The sequence below is a fragment of the Lucilia cuprina genome, chromosome 6 (genome assembly GCF_022045245.1).
Source record: "Lucilia cuprina isolate Lc7/37 chromosome 6, ASM2204524v1, whole genome shotgun sequence".
NCBI classification, from domain to species: Eukaryota; Metazoa; Arthropoda; class Insecta; order Diptera; family Calliphoridae; genus Lucilia; species Lucilia cuprina.
In genome coordinates this window covers 49,231,590-49,256,291 of record NC_060954.1, presented here as the reverse complement: position 1 = coordinate 49,256,291, position 24,702 = coordinate 49,231,590, and the positions used below count along the sequence as shown (strand labels likewise).

The following is a 24,702-nucleotide window of genomic DNA, read 5'->3' as shown; positions in this document are numbered from 1 at the left end:
AGATTAGACTATAGTCTGGTTTATAGTCAAGACTATAGTTTAGACTATAGTCTGGTTTATAGTTAAGACTATAGATCAGACTATAGTGTGGTTTATAGTCAAGACTATAGATCAGACTATAGTCTGATTTATAGTCAAGACTATAGATCAGACTATAGTCTGATTTATAATCAGCACTATAGTTCAGACTATAGTCTGGTTTATAGTCAAATATAGTCTGGTTAATAGTCAAAACTATGGATCAAACTATGGTCTAGCTTATAGTCAAGTCTATAGAGCAGGCTATAAGTCCGGTTTATAGTCGAAACTAAAGACTTAAACTACAACAACCTAATCCGATTTCTCAAATCCCTGAACCTATAAATAACATGTTTTGTTTTTTCTGTTTTCTTTCTTATTCAAGTTCCTATTCTTTCCAATAGCTCGGTCACCACTAATTCCCCAATTTTTTAAGACTTATTCTGTATATTATAATATTCTGGATGTTGGGTCCTGACATGAACATTAAGACTATGTTTATATCTTGTTAGATAACCACAATAGGGACATTTCTCTTGAGGCAAAATACCACATTCGAAACGTAAATGACGTGATAAATTCTTTTTATACGTATAAACCTTATCACAGCGTGGACAGACATGTGGAGAATTACTAGCTCTGGGACTAGATGTAGAGATGTTATATGTGGTAACATTGGAATCATTAAGAAGATCTGTTGTATTGTTATTGTTATTATTTAGACTGGCACGTGTAGAAGGTGAATGTCTGGTTGTTGTTGCTGCTGATGATGTATTATTTCTTTTAATTTTTTTCTGTTTTATTTCCTCCAAAGCAATGTTATTTAGGGAAGTCACCGATTTCACCGATATGGTCCAATAGTTTTCTGAACGCAAACAGCATATACAGAGCACACATCAAAGGGGAAGAGAAAGAAAAAAAAAATATAAAATAGGTTAATGGAAAGTGTTGAGAAATATAAGTTTTTAAATAAAAAATTGTAAAACATTTTTTAGTAAAAATTATAATAAAATTATAAATAAATTATTAAAAAATATAATAAAACAAAAACAAAGCTAAAAACATTTTAAATTAACTTATAAACAATTTTAGCTAATTTAAAGAAAAGTTTCATACAAAATAAAACTATTTTAAGAAAAATTATATTAAACTTTTTAACAAAAAAATATGAACTTTTATTTAGCAATAGTTAAAAGCCTTCTCAATCAATTATCTTAAAATATATAAAAATAGCAACTAACACCAAGTATTTTTTATGGCTTTAAAATAGTTGTAGTTGTTGATTTTTAATGGAGATTGTTTTAAATTAGAAAAATTTTATGAAATGATAGCTTAACGGTTTAAAAGCAAATTTCTAATGAGGAGTATATGGTTTACAATAATAATTGCAATAAATTAGAGAAAAAACATAAAGCTTTAAAAGTAATTAAATCAAAACTCTATATAAGAACTATAAGTCAACACTAAAATCCTTTTTGGTTTAATTTGAGTTCCCCAGTCAAGCCTACAGATCTAACTACAGTTTGCTTTATAGTTAAGATTACATTTTAGACTACAGTGTTCTATATAATCTAAGCATCATATCAAAGTATAGTCTGGTTTACAGTCCAGACTATGGCCTTATAAGGTTTATAAGCAAAAGTGTTGATCAACCTATAATCTAGCTTATAGTGAAGAATTTGACAGATCAACTATAGTCGGGGTTAATGTCAAGAACACAGATCAAATTTAGTTTAGATTATAGTCAAGACTTTATATCGGACAGTGTGGTTTATAGTGAAGACTATAGATCAGATATAAGTCTGGTTTATAGTCAAGACTATAGATTAGACTATAATCTAGTTTATAGTCAAGACTATAGATCAGACTATAGTCTGGTTTAAAGTCAAGAATATAAATCAGACTATAGTCTGGTTTATAGTCAAGACTATAGATCAGACTATAGTCTGGTTTATAGTCAAGACTATTGTCTGGTTTATAGTCAAGACTATAGATCAGACTATAGTCTGGTTTATAGTCAAGACTATAGATCAGACTATAGTCTGGTTTATAGTCAAGACTATAGATCAGACTATAGTCTGGTTTATAGTCAAGACTATAGATCAGATTATAGTCTGGCTTATAGTCAAGACTATAGATCAGACTATAGTCTGGTTTATAGTCAAGAATATAGATTAGACTATAGTCTGGTTTATAGTCAAGACTGTAGATCAGACTATAGTCTTGTTTATAGTCAAGACTATAGATCAGACTATAGTCTGATTTATAGTCAAGACTATAGATCAGACTATAGTCTGGTTTATAGTCAAGGCTATAGATCAGACTATAGTTTGGGTTATAGTCAAGACTATAGATCAGACTATAGTCTGGTTTATAGTCAAGACTATACATCAGACTATAGTCTGGTTTATAGTCAAGACTATAGATCAGACTATAGTCTGGTTTATAGTTAAGACTATAGATCAGACTATAGTCTGGTTTATAGTTAAGACTATAGATCAGACTATAGTCTGGTTTATAGTCAAAACTATAGATCAGACTATATTGTGGTTTATAGTCAAGACTACAGATCAGACTATAGTCTGGTTTATAGTTAAGACTATAGGTCAGATTATAATCTGGTTTATAGTCAAGACTATAGATTAGACTATAGTGTGGTTTATAGTCAAGACTATAGATCAGACTATAGTCTGGTTTATAGTCAAGACTATATATCAGACTATAGTGTTGTTTATAGTCAAGACTATAGATCAGACTTTAATCTGGTTAATAGTCAAGACTTAAGATCAGAATATATTCTGGCTTATAGTCATGACTATAGACCAAACTATAGCCTTGTTTATAGTCAAGTTTATTGATCAGACTATAGTCTGGTGTATAGTTTTAACTATACTACTTGTTTTAAATCAATCGTTGCATAGTTTTTATCAATTCCCATCAGTTCAAGGACATAACTTCCATTAGCACGCTTGATCTATAATTTGGCTACAGACGACAACTTGGACTTCTGAAATGTTAAGCACAACTAACAGACGGACAAAGTTTGAATATTTATAAGAAACCAAAAGAATGGATTAGCAAAATTCTCACTCTCTTTCTTTAGTAGATATTATAATAACATTTTAGTTTGAGAACAACTCTAGTTTGTAATTAAATATTTTAACTAATTTTCTGTTTAGTACATAACTACATAAGAGGATATTTCAAATAAAAAACAAACTATTTAAAATAAAGAAAAAAATTAACTGAAAAAAGTGTTAAAAAAAATAAAATTTTTAAAGAAAACAAATTATAATTGTAAAATTGCTTACCATTGAAAAGGAAAAATTATATAAATTCATTTTTATATTTCTTTTTGAAGGATTTTTTTTAAAGAGGAGTAATTAAACAAAAATATATAAATGGAAAAAAGAGAGTTTTTTTTTTAAGAAAACAGTCGCAGGTAGTACCGTCTACTGTTTACAAAACAAAATTGTAATTACGGTAGCAATTGTTGAGGACTAACAACAACAATTGACCTGACTTTGGTGGCGGAGGGGAGAAGAACCTGTAACCTGTTGTTTGCTTTGAAATAAAAAGAGAGTTTTTTTGTTTTTAGTTTATAATTAAAAAGAAATTTCAGTTTTATTTCATTAGATTTTTTCAAAATACAATGTTTTTTTATTTTTTTAAATGTTTTAATTTTTTTTAAATTTTTTTTTCATATTTTTTAAATTATTTTTTCTTAATTTATTTAACTTTTATTTTTTTAATATTTTAGATTTTTTTTTTTTTTTGGTTTTTTCATTTTGTTTGGAATTGTATTGAATTTTTTCAAGATTTTAAACAAGACTGGTCTATGGATTTGAGTAGATAACAGACTCTAGTCTATAATTTTGACTATATTTCAGATTATAGTCTTAACTAGATAGCAGACTATATCTTACTATATGTCAGACTACAGTCTGGTCTATAGTCTTAACTGTATATCACACTATAGTCTTGACTTATATCAAACTATAGTCTGGTCATAGTCTTGATTATATGCCAGACTATAGATCAGACTATAGTCTGATATATCGTCAAGAATATAGATCAGACTATAGTCTTATATATTGTCAAGAATATTGATCAGACTATAGTCTGATATATAGCTTTGATACATCAAACTATAGTCTGATCTTTAGTCTTGACTATATATCAGACTATAGTCTGATCTATAGTCTTGACTATACATCAGACTATAGTCTTATCTATAGTCTTGACTATACATCAGACTATAGTCTTATCTATAGTCTTGACTATACATCAAACTATAGTCTGATCTATAGTCTTGACTATACATCAGACTATAGTCTGATCTATAGTCTTGACTATACATCAGACTATAGTCTCATCTATAGTCTTGACTATACATCAGACTATAGTCTCATCTATAGTCTTGACTATACATCAGACTATAGTCTGATCTATAGTATTGACTATACATCAGACTATAGTCTGATCTATAGTATTGACTATACATCAGACTATAGTCTGATCTATAGTATTGACTATACATCAGACTATAGTCTGATCTATAGTATTGACTATACATCAGACTATAGTCTGATCTACAGTATTGACTATACATCAGACTATAGTCTGATCTATAGTATTGACTATACATCAGACTATAGTCTGATCTATAGTATTGACTATACATCAGACTATAGTCTGATCTATAGTATTGACTATACATCAGACTATAGTCTGATCTATAGTATTGACTATACATCAGACTATAGTCTGATCTATAGTATTGACTATACATCAGACTATAGTCTTACATGTAGTCAAGACTATATGTTTGATCTATTGACTATATAGCCAGACTATATAGTAGACTATAGTCTGTCTTATAGACTTGACTATAAACCATAGCCTTAACTCTGAACCAGACTATAGCTAGTTGAATTCTTAACATTTTAAAACTATTTCAATACAATTCCAATATTTTTATAAATTTTCAATTTCTAATTCAAAATCGTTTTTGTTTTTTTTTCCTATTTCTTAAGTCGGATGTTTATCCTGAAAATGTTGTAATAATACATCCTTTAAAGCACATGAAAATGCACATAGATGACACTTAAAATTATGTACCTCAGCTGGTAGATTAGTATTGAAACGACCAAATCTCTGATAAGAAATCTCCTTAACATTATCCGGTAAATTTTCATTTAAATTAGTTAAAAGTAGAGAATTCATATTTCTAGTATCATCCGTTAATTTATTGATACGAAAACCTATAGCAGAAGAAATCGGTGAGACTACTGGTATTTCCTTAGCTGATGTTGTGCTTAGTAACGAAGAAGAAGAAGAGGAGGATGAACTTGAGCTTGAGCTATTCTTAGTTAAACAATGAAAATTAATAAGACTTTCTACACCTGTTTCATTAGGCTCTTCTAGATATTCTATAGCTGCTAAGGGAGAAGTTTTGTTGGTATCATCGGGTAGTGTAGTGGTATCATCATTGAGAAATTCATTAACCATTGAAATGAAAAATTGATCTGGTGATTGACAAGAAGAATCTAAATGTGTACAATGTTCATTTTGTTCTTCGGATGTGGGTAAGTGTGTTGCTGCGCTATTGTTGAGAGCATTACTAATGTCATTTATATCATCCATTATAATGAAATCATGATTAGAGGGAGTTATCTGTTGTTGTTGTTGTTGTGGTGGTGGTGTTGTTGGTGGTAGATTATCAGCTGTAGTGGTGAGTATAAGTAATTGTAAGTGATCTGTAAAGAAAATTTTAAAGAAAAAATATAAGTTAAATGTTTTTTAAAAAAGAAATTTTTATATAAATTTGTTTTTATAAATTTTTTAGATTTTTTTCAATTATTATTTTTATACCTACTTGTTGTTGTTTTATTTCGTTAAAGTTTTCCTAAGTTTGTTGTTGTTGTTTTTTATTCTGTGAAATAAAACTCTTTTGTTTTTTTTTTTTTTTTTTTTGTTTTTTATTTTAAATTTTTGTTGTTGTTCTTTTGTTTTTATTTGTCCTCAAAATTAAATACGTTTCATTTTTAATATTAATTTTTCTTTTTTTGTTTTTGTTGTTGTTGTTTTTTATATACTAAATATATATATAATATAATAATATTGTATATAAACGTTACCTATTACGTTTTCTTCTTTTGTTTACTTCTTCTTCTTTATTATTATTCCTTTTTGTATATTAATAATATGTGTATTTTTTAAACATTTTTGTTGTTGTTGTTTTTTAATAATTTTATTAATTTCTATATTCATTTTGTTTAAAACTAAAATTTTAAAATTTAACAAAACTTAAAAATTAATAAATAAAATCTCATTTGTTTAAAAAAGAAAAGACTTACAGGTATTTTGAACAGTGTATTAATGGTTTATGGGAGAGAGAGAGAGAGGGGGAAGTTGTGTTAAAGTAAAGGTGGGTTTTTAGAGGGTTTAACATGTTAATAAAGGGCGGGAAACGTTTATGGGCGGGGGATAAAAGGATTTTCAATTAAATATTTATTAGTGTTTTTGTTATTGTTGTTGTTTATAAAAAAAAAGAAAAATGTTAAAACTTACAAAACTTTGTTGCTGAAAATTCTTTAAATCTGCTGGTCCAGTAGAGCTTGAAATTGGAAAATCTCAACGATCTCTTAGGGTCTTGAGAAAACTTTTTAAAATTCTTTAACATCTAAAGAAATTATTCATAAACAGTTTTTTTAATTAAAAAAGGAATTATTTTAGTTGTTAAATTTACTAACTATGCAAGTCTTGCATATTTACCACACCTAGTTACCATGTTTTGCAAAGTTAAACAAGGTTTAACACAACTATATGACATTTAAGGTTCTAATAAGACAAAGTTTTAAAATTCTACAATGTTTTATGTTTTACCTGTTTGCAATGGCAATTTACTACGCATACAAATACCACAGCTATTTGCAAGAGTTTTGCAAAAGTGTTAAAATTTGTAGTAAAGAAAAAGTGTCGAATTTTTTGCTGCATAATAGTTTGCAAGAGTAACAATAGTAATTTACTTCACATACTATTAAACACAGCTATACTTGCACAACTTGCAAATTTAGTTTACTACATTTACCACAGCTATTTGCTAAGAATTTTCTTTTCATATTGCAAATACATTAAAGTGAAGAGATTAAATTCAATTTTAATTAAGTTATCGATAATTGTTGAAGTCTTGCATATTTGCAAGTTGTTGTGTAGCAATAGTTTAAAGTATTGCAAACATATTTGAAGATAGTAAATGAGAATTTTATATAAAATTCTACTTCAAAGATATATTTTTTAAGGTCTAGCTTATTTACAAGACCTACTTGCTGTGGTTTTAAGTATTGCAAACTTATTTTAAATGTAGTAAATGTGATTTTTAAATAAAATCTTACTTTAAAGTTATATTTTTTAAGGTCTTGCATATTTACCAGACCTATTTGCTGTTTTTTTAAGTATTGCAAACTTATTAAAAGGTAGTAAATGAGAATTTTATAGAAAATCTTACTATAAAGTTATATTTTTTAAGGTCTAGCATATTTACCAGACCTATTTGCTGTGTTTTTAAGTATTGCAAACTTGTTGCAATATAGTAAATGAGAATTTCATATAAAATTTTACTTTAAAGACATTTTTTTAAGGTCTTGCTTATTTACAAGACCTATTTACTGTGTTATTAGGTATTGCAAACTTATTTAAAGGTAGTAAATGAGAATTTTATAGAAAACCTTATTACAAAAATATATTTTTTAAGGTCTAGCTTATTTACAAGACCTATTTGCTGTGTTTTTAAGTATTGCAAACTTATTATGAAAATTTTATACAAAATCTTGCTTTTTGCTTTCATTTAAATGTAGTAAAGCTAAGTTTCGTGTAAAAATTTTCTTTATAAATCCATTATTTAAAGACTAGCTTATTTACAAGACCTATTTATAGTGATTTAAAGTATTGCAATTTGATTGAAAACTAATAAATGTGAATTTCTTGTAATTTTTTTTTATTTTAATTATTGCTTGCATATTTACTAGGTGTGTTTGAAGTGATTTTAGGTATTGCAACTTTATTTAAAGGTAGTAAATGTGATTTTCATATAAAATCTTTCTTTAAAAATGTCTAGCTTGATATGTAGCATATTTACTAGGCCTGCTTAAAGTGATTTTATATATTGCAATTTTATTTAAAGGTAGTAAATGTGATTTTCGTAAAAAATTCTTGTTAAAAGATCTCTAGTTTAAGATGTAGCCTATTTACCAGGGCTGATTTGAAGTATTGTAAACTTAGTTAAAGGTAGTAAAGGTAATTTTCCTAGAAAAATTTTCTTTATAAATAGATTTTAATGTAGTAAATAAGATTTTTATATAATATGAAGCTTTTTAAAACTTTGATTTAAGGTGTAGCATATATACCAGGCCTATTAGCTGTGATTTAAGGTATTGCAAACTTTTATTAAAGGTAGTAAATGAAAAATTTCTATGAAATCTTTCTTGTTGGTCATGTTACTTGAGATGTAGCACATTTACTAGACCTAATTGCAAAGGTTGTAGATATTGCAAATATAGTAAATAAGTTTTTTATATAAAATATTACATTTTTAAGCATTTCAGTTATGTTTTAAAGATTAAAATTATTTTTTAACAAAGTTTTTTTTAAGTTTTAAAAACATTTTTCTTTTTTTTTCGTGTGTTTTTTTTCTTTAAATTTAGTTTCTAAAAAATGTATTTATATAACAATACATATACTATAAACATGTATATTAAATTGTTTTGCATTTTTTGTTTTTTTATAATGTTTTTGTTTAAAAACTAAATTTATTTATTATGTTTTTTTTTTAAATGTTATTGTAATAGGTACTAAGAATATCATTTTATCATTTCAAGTTCTATAATGTGTTGTTTTTTTGTTCTCTGTATATAAATTTGTTAACAATTATATTTATTATCTTTATAATTATTTAATCTCTCAAATATTTATTAAATTAATAAAATAAAATATTGTACAAATTAAAATTAAAAAAAAAAATAAATAAAAATTTAAAAATTGTTATTTTTTTCACTAATTCAATATATGGCATCTGTTAAAATAATTTTGTTTATAATTTTTTTTTTTGTTATTTTTATTTTGACTATTATTTGTTCGTTTTGTATATTATGTAAGTAATATTTTAATAATATTTTTTGTTATATATATTATTTAATATATATAAATATGTAAATGTTTTCTTTATTATTATTATTATTATTGTATATAATATATAATATTGTGTTTTTGTTTTATTAATTGTTTATTTTTTTCTGTTAAATTTTTCTTTTTATAAATGTATATATTTTTGGTTGTTTTCTTTGGAGTATATTGTTCGTCATTTTTTTTTAATTATTATTATTTTTCTTCAACTATTTTCTTTTTGTTAATTTCTTTTCGTTTTAAAAACTATTTTTTTAATTATTTTTTAAATATTTTTTTTTTTTTTTGTTTAAATATAATAATGTATTTTTGTATATATGATAAATATTTAAATAACAATAACAATTCTTATACAACTAAAAAAATAATATTAATATTAATATTTTTTATTTATAAATATTTTTCTTTTAATATATTTAAAATTAACTAATGTTTTTTTTTTAATAACAAATAAAACAAAATTATTTAAAAAAAAATAATTAATAACAACAAAATATTTGATATTTAACAAACAAAAAAAAAAAAACTAAAATGAAATAAAAATTTAACAATTTTTTTAATAATTATTTTAAACATTTAACAAAGAAAAAAATATTTTTAATAAAATATTTTTTTTAACTTAAAGCAAAAAAAAACAAGTTTTTAATTGTTTTTATATAATAGAAAACTTAATTTTAAGGAATATTTTTTATATTGTAGATATTGCATATTTACCACAGCTATGTTTAACTATGATAAATGTTTCAAAGATAACAATTTTATATAAAATTCTTTTTTTAAATCTATTGTTTAAAATTTTGAATCGAACGATCTAAAGTCGAGAATATAGATTAATCATAAGTCCATAGTATAAATTGATCTGTAGTCAAGAGTAAAGAGACTGACCTATAGTCAATACTTTAGAATGATCTATAGTCATGACTATAGACTGTACTGTAGAATAGTCAAGACTATAGACTGATCTATAGTCAAGGGTACAGACTGATCTATAGACATACTATAGTCAAGACTATTGACTGATATATTGTCAAGACTATTGACTGATATATTGTCAAGACTACAGACTAATCTATAGTCAATACTTTAGACTGATCTATAGTTATGACTATAGTCTGGACTGTAGAATAGTCAAGACTATAGACTGATCAAGACTACATACTGATCTATAGACTAATCTATAGTCAAGACTACAGACTGATCTATAGACAGACTATAATCAAGACTATAGACTGATATATTGTCAAGACTATAGACTGATCTATTGTCAAGACTATAGACTGATCTATAGTTAATACTTTAGACTGATCTGTAGTCATGACTATAGACTGGACTGTAGAATAGTCAAGCCTATAGACTGATCTATAGTCAAGACTACAGACTGATCTATAGACAGACTATAGTCCAGATTATAGACTGATATATTGTCAAGACTAAAGACTGATATATAGTCAAGTCGATAAACTGATCTATAGTTAAGAATATAGACTGATTTATAATCAAGACTATAGAATGCTATATCGTCTAGAATATATATCTATAGTCAATATTTTGAGATCTATAGTCAAGACTATAGACTGATCTAAACTCTACACAGATCTAAAGTCTAGAACGTAGACTGATTTATAGTCTTGATTGTAGAATAGTCAAGTCTATAGACAGATCATTAATCAAGACTACAAACTAATATATGGACAAGACTATAGACATATCTATAGTCAACACTTTAGACTGATATATTGTCAAGACTATAGACTGATCTATAGTCAATACTTTAGACTGATCTATTGTCAAGACTATAGACTGATCTATTGTCAAGACTATAGACTGATCTATTGTCAAGACTATAGACTGATCTATTTTCAAGACTATAGACTGATCTATTGTCAAGACTATAGACTGATCTATTGTCAAGACTATAGACTGATCTATTGTCAAGACTATAGACTGATCTATTTTCAAGACTATAGATTGATCTATAGTCAAGTATATGGACTGATCTATAGTCAAGTCTATAGACTGATCTATAATCAAAACTATAGAATACTATATCGTCCTGAATATAGACTTATAGTCAATATTTTGTACTGATCTATAGTCAAGACTATAGACAGTTCTATAGTCAAAATTAATTTGAAAGAAAAATTTTTCAAAATTTAAAGCCTCTAGAACAAAAACTTTTTTTAATTAAAAAAAATATTCCTTAAACACTAAATTTTCTTTAAAAATATATATAATGATTATAAATGTAATTTTCTTATAAAATAATTAATTTTTATATATTTTTTTTGCTATAAATTTTAAAAGAAATTAATTCGAGTGTTATATTTTTCCCCTTTTTAAAAAAAAATATTTTTTAACAAAACAAAAGAATTAAATTTTTTTAATAAAAATAAAAACAATGTCTTAAAAATTTGTTGTTGTTTTTTTTTAAATTAACTATAATTTTTTTGCTAATATTTAGCTTAAATATAAATATTTTGTTTTTTTTTTCTAAATTTCCTTTTTTTTCGTTTTAAAAATTCTTTTTTGCATTTAAATTTTTAAAAACTTAACAACAAGTAACAAATAAATATATTTTTTTTATATATAAATTTTTTATATAATTAATTTTATTTTTTAAATAAAATTTTTATTATTTGTAATTAACAATTTTTTGTTTAAATTTAGTTTTTTTTATTATTAATTAATTTTTTTTTTTTTTGTTTAATAACATTTAATGTTAGAGCACATTGTGTTTAGTTTTTTCTCTTATAAAATTTTTAATTCATTTAACAAAAACAACAAACAAAAAATATTTATATAATTAAAAACAAATTAAGGTAATTTCAAAAAAATAAATATATATTTTTTAAAAAAGAATTTCAAAACTTAATTAATTATTTATTTATTATTATAGGTTTTAAAAATTTTTTATAATGGCACTCATTTTCTATGTGTTTTATTTTTTAAATATATAGTTAATATTATGTTTTATTTTAAATATATATTATTTTTGACTAAAAAATAAATTATGTTTTTTTTTCTCTTTATGTTAAATATTTGTTTTAGTATTAATCAACAAATATATATAATTATTTTAATTATTTCTTTTAGGGTTATTTGGTTTTAATTAAATTATTAAATTGAGTATAAATTTGACTAAAATTAACAAAAAACAAAACAATTAATTAATTAATAATTTAATTAATAATTTAATGTTTTTATTTTTTTATATTAGAGTTTTCTTTGTTTGCATTTCATTTTTTTGTTCATTTGTATTTGTTTTAAATGTCAATTGTTTGTAAATTATAATTTTTAAAAATTATCAAAAAAAATATAATTTGTACTAAATTTTGTTTAAATAAAAAACAAGAAGAAGAAAAAAATAAAACAATAAATATATATAAAACAGATTATGTTAAAGATATATCCAAGTCTGTTTTTGGTTTCTTAAGAGCTTTTATAAAAATTTTATATCCCGGGATTATAACAAAAACATTGAACCAAAAAAAGGGTTTAATCAGAGTTCAGCTGTTTTCATATATCAAAAGAAATCTCATAGATTTCTATAAATTATGTTATTATATATCATAGGAAAGCTTATTTGTTTACGAATTTAATTTGAAAACATAAGAAGTCCTTTATAGGTATATGAATTTAAAAATGTATATGCAAGATCCAAATCAGTCATCAAACAAATTCTTAAAGATTTTTTAAACGATATTTAGAAATTCTCAAAGATTACTCAAAGGTTGATATATAATCAAGACCATATATTGGTCTATTGATCTGACAGATTCAAATAAGTCATCAAACAGAGTTTTTTCCAAAGAAATTTACAAATTCTCAAAGGTTTCTCAAATTATATATTGATCTATAGTCATGACTTTGGATTGATCTCTAGGCAAGAGTAAAAATTGATCTCTAGTCAAGAGATTGATATAGATTGATCCACAGTCAAGTATATAGATTGATTTATAGTCAAGTATATAGATTGATCTATAGTCAAGAGTAAAGCGTAACTTATAGTCAAGCATATATATTAATGCATAGATAAGACAACAGATTGATCTATAGTCAAGACTATAGATTGATCTATAGTCAAGACTATATATTGATCTATAGTCAAGACTATAGATTGATCTATAGTCAAGACTATATATTGATCTATAGTCAAGACTATAGATTGATCTATAGTCAAGACTATAGATTGATCTATAGTCAAGACTATAGATTGATCTATAGTCAAGACTATAGATTGATCTATAGTCAAGACTATAGATTGATCTATAGTCAAGACTATAGATTGATCTATAGTCAAGACTATAGATTGATCTATAGTCAAGACTATAGATTGATCTATAGTCAAGACTATAGATTGATCTATAGTCAAGACTATAGATTGATCTATAGTCAAGACTATAGACTGATCACTAGTCAAGACTATAAAACAATCTACAGACTGATCTATAGTAAAGATTATAGATTAAATTTTAGTCTAGAGTACAGATTGATCATTAGTCAAGACTATAGATTGATATATAGTCAACACTATAGTTAAGATCGTAGTCGTTTAATTAAGTTAAACTAAATTCATATAAGACAGAACTGTAATCACCTCATCTTTTCAAATTGCTGAAAGAATTATCAAATTTTCTTTAACTTTAAACAATTTTGTTTTGTTTTTTTGAATTTATATATTTGGCACTTGTGAATTATATAAAAAAATATTAATCAAAAATTAAATTTTGCTAAATAAACTTTTTAACAAAATATTTGGCACTAGGAAGTTTAACAAAAAAACATGTCAAAGTCAAAGCTTTTTCTCAAAAAAACCTTTTCAATAAAATAGAAGTGTTTCGATTTCAGTAATTCACTAAACATTTTTAAAGTAAATGGAATTAAAAAGAAAATATTTAAAAACAACTAAAAATAATATCAAAAACTAACTTTTAAAGACTTTAAACTGATCTATTGTCAATACTGAAGACTGATCTATCGTCAAGATTATAGACTGATCTATAATAAAAACCATATACTGATTTACAATGAAGACTATAGACTGATTAAGTATTTAGAAAATAAAATATAGTTTAGACTAAAGTTTGATCTGTAGTCAAGACTATAAACTGATCTATTATATAGATTATAGACTGATCTTTAGTCAAAACTATAGACTGATTTAAAGCAAAGACTACAGATTAATCTTTAGTCAAGACTATAAACTATTGTCAAAATTAAGACTTAACTATAGTCAAGACTATAGGCTATTCTGTAGTAAAGACTATAGATTGATCTATAGCAAAGACTACAGATTGATCTTTAGTTAAGACTATAAACTTTTATCAAGATTATAGACTCATCTATAGTCTAGCCTATAGAGTGATCTCTAGTGAAGACTATATACTAATCTATAGTCAAGACTACAGGCTGATCTAAAGTCAAGACTATAGGCTAACCTATAGTCAGGACTATAGACTGATCTATAGTCAAGATTATAGACTGATCTATAGCAAAGACTATAGACTGATCAATAGCAAAGACTATAGACTGATCTATAGCAAAGACTATAGACTGATCTATAGCAAAGACTACATATTGGTCTCTAGTCAATACTATAAACTATTGTCCAGATTATAGACTGATCTATAGTCAAGACTATAGTCTGATCAGTATTGAAGACTATAGACCGATCTATAGCAAAGACTACAGAATGATCTTTAATCAAGACTATAAACTGATCTATTGTCAAGACTGATCCATAGTAAAGACTACAGATTGATCTGTAGTGAAGACTAAAAAGAGATCTGAAATCAAGACTACGGATTGATCTGTAGTGAAGACTTAGGACTGAACTACAGTCAAGATTTGGGACTGATCTATAGCCAAGACTATAGACTGATCTATAGTAACGCCTACTGATTGATCTGTATTCAAGATTATAGACTGATCTATAATCAAGACTTTAGATTGATCTTTATTCAAGACATTAGATTTATAGTCAAGTTTAAATTGATCTATTGATCAATACTATAGATTGATCTTTTGTCAACATAAACTGATATATTAGACAATATAAGTTTTTTTTTTTTTAATATTTAAGCTCTTTCTTTTGGGTCCTTAAAAAATCAATAATATATTGTTGAACGAGATTTTGGTTTAGTATAAATTTATGTAAATTTTGTTTTTCTGTCATAGTAACTACAATTTTTTATTTATATATATATTTTTATGGTTGGTATGAACGATTAGTGTAAGATTTGCTTTTATATAATTTTCCACTTTTTTCTTAAATTGTCAACAACATTTTTCTGTTTTTCTGGTTCTTCGCGGCAATTTTCTTTTTAAATATATATTTATTATTTCCATTTAACAAACACATGTATAACAAACATTCTTCTGACATTTAAAACACTTTTACAATTACATTATATAAATATTTCTATGTTTTGTTTAAAAAACTTTAACAATTTCTTTCAAATTTGACTATCGTAACAAACTCTTCTTCTCTTAAACATTTTCAATATGAATAGTTTTCTATATATAGTTTTTTTTAATTATATTTGTATTGCATGTTTTTTGCTGTTATTTATTTTTATATAAAGTTGCCTATTTTTAGGAGATTTTAGGGGATGGGGGGAGGGGCATGTTAAATAAATAAAATCTTTAAATATAGTTTCGGATTTATTGAAAAATTGACTATTTTGGGGGGGGGGTGTGTTTATTATAATATTATTTCTTCACTTTCTTGGAAAATGTTAGAAATTAAGAAAATATATTTAAAGATTTTGTTTTTTTTTTTTTTTCAATTAATTATTTAACTATTTAATGTTGTATATAAGTATGTGTATTGTATATGAAAGGTGAGTATATTAGAGTTTTATATATCTTTCTTTCGTTTTTTTATTGTTGTTATATATAGTTCTATATAAGATATATGTATATATTTATCTCAATTTTAAGTTGTAGTAGTATTAATGTGTTTTTGTATATATTTGGCAACAAATAAACACAGTACATCGTTTTTTTTTTATACAATTTCTTTACATATATATAGATTTTATAAAACTTATATATATTCATTAAACTTTCCTATATCTGGGTTTCTTTAAAAAGAAAATATGCAATTTCTTTCTAAAAAAAAAATGAGTTGTTTGACTAAGTTTTCTTTTATTATCCTTTAATTTAACTAAATTTAAAAGTTAATTGACTAAGTTATTGGACTAAAATTGACATTTTGTTATTAAACTTAAAGAGATTTCTGAAACTCAACTCAAAATCGGGGTAAAAACTTAAACAGTTGTACCATGTTATGAGAATTATACTTTTCACAAAAGTTTGAAATGTTTCACTAACAAAATACTTGGAAATCTAAAATAAAAGTTTAAATTTTACAATTTCTCTTTAGAGTACTTTAAATAGGTCAGATCTGAACCGATTTTAACTACCACAAACACAAAATCTAAATAATTTTCCTGCCTTTGGCCTTTTTCATAAGAAGGAATTTTGTAAAGAGATTAAGTGAAAATTTATAGTTTAAATTTTTTAATTTAAAATCAAAATGGTTTATATAGGACCGATCTGTTCCGACTTTCGATTTCCTACAAAGAAAACTTAACTAGATTTCTACTCTTTAGCATTTTTCGTAAAGAGGAATTTCGCAACATGATTTATTGAAAGTTAAGTTTTAATTTTATAATTTATCATCAGAATGATATATATATAGGTCCGATATTGTACAGAGAGAACCAGGCGGCACTTCCAACAAATTTGAATAAAATCGTTGGTAAAGCATTCTTGAGACTGCACAAGGTTCGTCTAAATAAAACAATTTCAGAACAATTTCTAATTAAAAAGCTTTGAGAAATCTTTGAGAATTTTTATTGATATTGACTTTCCTAAAGCTTTTGAAGTTTTTACTGGACAAAAGGTACAGAGAGTTAATATTTAAAAGGTTTAAAAGCTTTTTTATGAAAGATTTAAGGATCTTTGAGCTTGCAACACCAAAACTTTTACACTTTAAAAAGTTTTAAATGATTTTCTTCACTTTAAAATTAAGCTTTTGTCGTGATAAGTAAGCAATTGAAAGTTTTTTGGTTGTGAAAAGCTAAGATCAATTTTTACCACAAACTTATTCTCTAACGTGGAAGTTTGTAAATATTAAAATAAATATCTCTAAAAGCTCTATTCTTTGTGATAAGCTTTAAAGCTTAAACGTTTAATGTTTGTATTAAAAATCTGAAGAATTCAAGAATTTGAATACTAAAGCTTTTAGATTTTGTAAAGTTACTCCAGAAGCTTTTGAACTTTAAAAATAAATCTCTAGATACTTTGATCTAAAATAAGCTTTAAAGCTTAAACTTGCTAAATGTGTTTTATACTAAAACTGTGCAGATTCCAAGAATTTGTATATTAAAGCTTTTAGACTTTGTAAAGTTTTAATTGTTACTCAAGAAGAAGCTCTATTGCATGTTCTATGCTTTAAAGCTTAAATGTGTTTTATACTAAAACTCTAAAGATTCTAAAAATTTCTATACAAAATTAAAAAAGCTTTTGAGCTTTGAAAAGAAATCTATTGTTTATGCTAAGCTTAAAAGCTTAGACAATAAGTTTTACTTGTTTCTATAGAGTCTTTTAAACTTTAAAAGGAAATCTCTAGAAACTTAATTGTATGTGTTAAGCTTTTAAGCTTAAACAAATAACTTTTGTTATATATTGAAATCCTGAATTAATCGTAAATTTGTATACTAAAGCTTTTAGACTTTGTTAAAGTTTAATTGTTACTCAAAAAGCTTTTAAACTTTACATCGAATTAATCAAGCTTAAAATAACATTTATTAACAATTTTAAATTGTACTAAATAACTTAAGCTTTTAAAGCTTAAAACGAAAAACTTGTTTTATTATACTTAAAACATTTGAAAGACTTTAAATTGTTTAAGATTTTATAGCAGAATTTTTAAAGCTTTTGTTTTATAAAGAAAATAAAGCTTTTTCTTTAACATAATTTCCTTTCTAATACAATGTAACTTAAAAATTTAGTTAAATTTGATGTTAAAACAAAAAGCTTTCTTAAAGAAATTTTTCAATTGTTTAGAAAAAATTTGTTGCAAAATTTTTTTTCAATTTATTGTAGTTGTTGTTATTGTGTTTTTGTTTGCTTTTGAACTTAACTAGTTGTTTTGGTTTTTTTTTTATTTAAATGTGGGTTTTTTTCCTTGGTTTAATTTATAAATATTTTTTTTAGGTTAATTTATAATTAACTACTATTTTGTCTATTTAAAAAAAATTTTAACAATATATATATTATTAATTACTTCATTTTGTTAATAATTTGTTAAACATTTTTTTTTTGTTTTTTTTTTTTTCTTTGTTTCAATAAAAAATATGATGATGTGGCATCCAATAAATTCGTTTTGTTATCCTTTTTTTCATATATAATTGTTTTTGTTTTTGTTTTAAAGGGGGAGTTTAGGGTTTGTTGTTTTTGTTGTTATTTTTTTAAAATTTATAAAGTTTTTTTTTTGCATTTTTTTTTAATTTCTTGTTCAATAAATTAATTAACATTTGTTGTATGTTGTTTGGTTGTTTGACTTAGATATTTTTGTTTGTTTGTAAGGTAAATATATATGTATGTATGTATGTATGTAATTGTTTTACTCTATATAAATAGATATTTAACAGCTCATTTACTTATTTTTTGAATTTTTTTAATTACAAATTATGAAATTTTGTTTTTTTTTCTTTAAATATGTTTTTTGTTTGTTTGTATTTGTTTTTTTTTTTGTTCTATGTGTATTTTTTTGTTTGTTTATATTTGGTACTTGTTTTTTTACTAATTTTATTATTATAAATAATAATAATTTTTAAATTGTTTAAATTTTTGTATTTTTGGTGTTAATTTCTTTATGTTTTTCTTTATCTGTTTTTTATAATAATTTTTATTATAATTATTATTATTATTATTATTATTATTATAATGATTATGAAATTTTTGCTAATTCTATGTTATTTTAAAGAAAACATTATCTCATAAGTAATATTTAACACAGACACCAGATTCCAGGTGTCGTTTTAGGTGGGAGCTTTGTGAAAATGCTTTACCGCACATAAGGCAGCGGAATTTTTTCTGACCACCACATTCATATCTAAAAGTTTTTGTTTTCATTTCATCAATTGTGCATTACAATGTCAGCACAATAAATAGAAAAAAAGAGATATGGCAAAAAGAGAGAGAGAGAGAGAGAAATACAACAAAAAAAATTATGATAAAAAATTTTACACAAATGTTTTTGATGATGAATATCTTCATGCTTTAAATGTTAAAGAAACAAATGTTTGTATGAATGGGGGTGGCGCATGCATTTAGAGCTAATTTAAGCTTTAAAGCTTGTTTTAAACTAAAGCAGTGACTGGTTAGTACTTTGATTTTTATCTCTTAGTCAAATAACACAAAAGCTGTTTCTTAAAAAAAAACTTCTAAATAAGTTAAGCTTTTAAGCTTAATCAGAAAGCTTGTTTCATACTTTAAAGAATCTATAAGCTTGTTTACTGAAGCGTTTAAGCTTTTCAAACATTGCAATTGCAATTCTTATTCATTTTGAATTAGTTAAAAGCTTTTCTAAAAAAGAGCTAAAAATGATATTTTGATTAAATCTATTAAGAGCTTGATAGCTTAAGCTTGAAAAAATAGCTTTTATTTTTTGACAAATATTGGGGACGAAAGCTTTTACCCATTAAATTGGTTTCTCTTGGAGACAAAAGCTTTCACAAGTTTTTTTAAGCTTTTGCTCTCAAAAATAAAGCTTTTAGAAAAAGCTTTGTAATTATCTATATAAAGAACGACCAATAGTCACGATTAAAGACTGATGTATACTCAAGACTTATCTATAGTAACAACTTAGACTGATCGATCTATAGTCCCGACTATTGACTGATATACAGTCAAGACTATAGCCAAGACTATAGACTGATCTATAGACAAGACTAAAGACTGACTTATAGTCATGACTAAAGACTGATCTATAGCAAATACTATAAAATGATCTATGAATTATAGAAAGAAATATATTCAAGACTTTTGTATAACCTATATCTATGGTCATGACTAAAGACTAATCTATAGGCAAGACTAGAATACAGTCTGATCTATAGTCCAGACTTAAACTGATGTATAGTCAAGACTATAGACTGATCTATAATAAAGACTAAAGACTGATCTATAGTCAAGAGTAGAACACAGTGCGATTCATAGTCAAGACTAAATACTGATCTATAATTAAGAATATAGACTGATCTATAGTCAAGACTATAGACTGATCCATAGTCAAGACTATAGACTGATCCATAGTCAAGACTATAGACTGATCCATAGCCAAGACTATAGACTGATCCATAGCCAAGACTATAGACTAGCCTATAATCAAGACTAAAGACTGACTTATAGTCACGACTATAGACTGATATATAGTCAATATTTTCGAATAATATATAGCCAAGACTACAGAATGATCTATGATCAAGAATTTAAATTGATTTATAGTCAGGACTAAAGATTGATCTATATTCAAGACTAGAATACAGTCTGTATTCAAGACTAAAGACTTATCTATAATAAAATCTATATACTGATCTACAATAAAGACTGAAAAATGATTTATAGTACAGACTATATAGGGAATACTATAATCTGTTCGTTAGTTAAGTCTATAGACTATTCGTTAGTCAAGTCTATAGACTATAGTCAAGACTATAGACAGAACATAAATCAAAACTATAAACTGATCTACTGACAAGACTATAGCTGATCTTTAGTCAAGACTATAGCTGATCTATAATCAAGACTATAGCTGATCTATAGTCAAAACTATAGACTGATCATAAGTCAAAACTATAAACTGATATATAGTCAATACTATAGCTGATCTATAGTCAAGACTATAGCTGATCTATAGTTAAGACTATAGACTGATCTGTAGTCAAGACTATAGACTGATCTATAGTCAAGAATATAGACTGATCTATATTCTAGACTATAGACTGATCTATAGTCTAGACTATAGACTCAACTATAGTTATAGCTTATCTATAGTCAAGACTATAGCTGATCTATAGTCAAAACATAGACTGATGTACAGACTAGATTATAATTTGATCTATAGTCAAAAGTACAGACTGATCTATAGTCAAGATTATAAACTGATCTCTAGAACAATACGATATACTGAACAAGGCAGCTCTTGTCTAGTTGGGCAAACAGTTAGTTTTATAAAGCTAAAATATTAAAGGGGCGGTCAATGTTCAAAGGCAATAAGGTGTGAAAAAGCCTTCAAGGCATAAAATAAAATGAATTTTTTAACTTAAGAAGGACATAATGATTTTGTCTTTTTTTAAACTAATATGAAGTCGAAAAAAGTCGAAAATACTTATAATTAAAGAAAAAAAATTGGAAAAACTTTTAAGACTTACCTGATATGTCGCTGTAGAGAGCTAGCATCTTTATAACTTTTTAAACAATTATAACGTGGACATTGATAGCGACCATCGGCATTGATAAATTTAAATAAATCCGAAAATTTCAATTCATACCAATAGTCACGTATCAGTGACTGAGGGGGTGGTGGAGGCGGTGATGTTTGACAATTTGAATTGCCGGGATTTGATAAAGATGACGATGAACAGCTGCTGGCGCCACAAGCTAAAAATATAGGGGATTATGTTTTTTTTTGATTGGGGGGACAAAAAGAAAGAGAAAAAACAAATATTTAGATTTTTTTTGAAAATTGTTTTAAAGAGTTAAATTTAAAAAAAAAATAATAAATTATTATTAGAGAGTTTTATTATAATTATAAAGTATTAAAGTTTTTATTTTTAAATATTTATTTTGTAGTGTTTTTTTTTTGTAAATTTAAAGAAAAAAATTTAAGTTTTAGTAAAAAAAAAGTAGCAAAAGTTAAGTTAAATGCGTTTTTAAGCATGTTTTTTGTTTTTGGGTTTTAATTTAATTATAAAAAAATTAGCAAAATGTAGTTTTTAAAAATATAAAACAAAACAAAATAAAATATTTTAAATTTAAAAAAGAAAATTTATAATAAAATGTATGAATATTTATATAAAAAAATGATATTTACAGTTATTGGTTTGAGTTTTTTTGAGAGAGAGAGTTTTGTTTTAGTGGTGTTGGTGATACATTTTAATGGTGTTGTTGCTATTGATTTTGTTGTAAGGATTATTTTTTTTTTATTTGGCGCAAAATGAGTAAGAAAGAGAGAGCTGTCTAGACTAGTTACTGAGCAAGCGAGCAAAGCTGGGGAGTTTATTATTTGTTTTTGGCTTATTTTTCAAACAAAACCATTATGAGCTAAATGACAGGCGTTGTTGGAGAGATGGATGCTAATAGTGATGATGATCATGATGATAATTAATATTATGATGGTGATGATGATGGTGATGTTGGAAGTATGAATTTTAGTTGTTGATGATGATGAAGCTTTTCTTTAAGCATTCTTTGCTAAAAAAAAACCTGCAAATAAAATCTCTTTTTTTCTTTTTGAAGAGCAAAAGAGAGGGAGAGAGAAAATAAACAGAAACATTTCCCTGCTTAAAACTAATTTTATTTTATTATTTTAAAAGAAATATTTAAAAAAAAATCATTTTATTTCCAAAATAGTTTTATTAAAAAGTACAAAAATATATTATAAGTATATAAAGTAAGTTTATGTTGTATAAGAGTATAAAAATATCTTAATAATAAATACGTCATGTAATTTTTATAAGAGAATATCATCTTTAGTTTTTAATGCATATAAATATAAAATGTTAATTTTTAAAGAAAAGTTTTATTTTAATATTAAGGAATGTTATTCTTAATTTGTTATTTTATGTAAATTTTATAGAAAATAATAATTTAATTAAGGTAATGGTGGACATGTTTAAGTAATTGCTTAACTGATCTACAATCAAGTAAACAAAATGATGTATAGTCAAGATAAACTACAACGAAAACTGTATACTGATCTATAGTAAAGATTATAGACTGATCTATAGTTCAGACTATAGACTGATCTCTAGTCAAGATTATAGACTGATCTCTAGTCAAGATTATAGACTGATTTATTGTTAACACCGCATACTGATCGATAGTCAAGACTATAGACTGATCTATAGTCAAGACTATAGACTGTTCTATAGTCAAGACCATAGACTGATCTATAGTCAAGACTATAGACTGATCTATAGTCAAGACTATAGACTGATCTATAGTCAAGACTATAGACTGATTTATAGTCAAGACTATAGACTGATCTATAGTCAAGACTATAGACTGATCTATAGTCAAGACTATAGACTGATCTATAGTCAAGACTATAGACTGATCTATAGTCAAGACTATAGACTGATCTATAGTCAAGACTTTAGACTGTTCTATAGTCAAGACTATAGACTGATCTATAGTCAAGACTATAGACTGATCTATAGTCAAGACTATAGACTGATCTATAGTCAAGACTATAGACTGATTTATAGTCAAGACTATAGACTGGTCTATAGGCAAGACTATAGAATGGTCTATAGGCAAGACTATAGACTGATCTATAGTCAAGCCTATAGAATGATCTATAGTCAAGACTATAGACTGTTCTATAGTCAAGACTATAGACTGATCTATAGTCAAGACTATAGACTGATCTATAGTCAAGACTATAGACTGATCTATAGTCAAGACTATAGACTGATCTATAGTCAAGACTATAGACTGATTTATAGTCAAGACTATAGACTGGTCTATAGGCAAGACTATAGAATGGTCTATAGGCAAGACTATAGACTGATCTATAGTCAAGCCTATAGAATGATCTATAGCCAAGACTATAGACTGATCTATAGCCAAGACTATAGAATGATCTATAGTCAAGACTATAGAATGATCTATAGTCAAGACTATTGAATGATCTATAGTCTAGACTATAGACTGATCTATAGTCAATCTATAAGATTGATCTATAGACTGATCTATAGTCAAGACTATAGGCTGATTTATAGTCAAGACTATAGACTGATTTATAGTCAAGACTGATCTATAATCAAGACTATAAAATGATCTAAAGTCAAGACTATAGAATGTTCTATAGTCAAGACCATAGAATGATTTAAAGGCAAAACTATAGAATGATCTATAGTCAAGACTGTGGAATGATCTATAGTCAAGACTGTAGAATGATCTATAATCAAAACTATAGAATGATCTATAGTCATGTCTATAGAATGATCTAAAGTCAAGACTCTAAATGATCTATAGTCAAGACTATAGAATGTTCTATAGTCAAGACTAAAACAGAAAATATATAGTGTGATCTACAGTCAGGACTTTAGACTAATCTACAGTCAAGACTTTAGGCTGATCTATAGACAAATTGCGTTTTTACCTTAAATTAAATTATTAAGTTTCTTAATTGCAAAAAAATTTATAAAATAAATTAAAGTTATAAATAAATTACTAGCATTACTTTTTTGTTATCAATAT

At 25.2% G+C, this 24,702-nt stretch overlaps 2 protein-coding genes across 8 annotated transcripts in view; both read right to left on the bottom strand.

The window, feature by feature from the left end:
• LOC111685995 (longitudinals lacking protein, isoforms F/I/K/T) overlaps window positions 1-24,702 on the bottom strand; it is a 171,437-nt gene that overhangs the window by 94,418 nt on the left and 52,317 nt on the right. The gene's annotated exons all lie outside the window — the stretch shown is intronic.
• On the bottom strand, window positions 4,794-23,421 carry LOC111689073 (putative uncharacterized protein DDB_G0291812). Its single transcript, XM_046955539.1, has 3 exons — window positions 22,310-23,421; window positions 21,648-21,876; window positions 4,794-5,777 (listed from the first exon to the last, which is right to left on the bottom strand). Exons 2-3 carry the CDS (start codon window positions 21,673-21,675, stop codon window positions 5,050-5,052), a joined length of 756 nt encoding a protein of 251 aa, XP_046811495.1. The 5' UTR covers window positions 21,676-21,876; window positions 22,310-23,421; the 3' UTR covers window positions 4,794-5,049.

Bases quoted from the DNA above. Each gene is read 5' to 3' on its own strand.
- LOC111689073 (XM_046955539.1), bottom strand. From the start codon at position 21,675: ATGCTAGCTCTCTACAGCGACATATCAG. The intron at 5,778-21,647 runs GTAAGTCTTAAA...TTTTCTTTACAG, and splicing joins TCTCTACAGCGACATATCAG to ATCACTTACAATTACTTATA.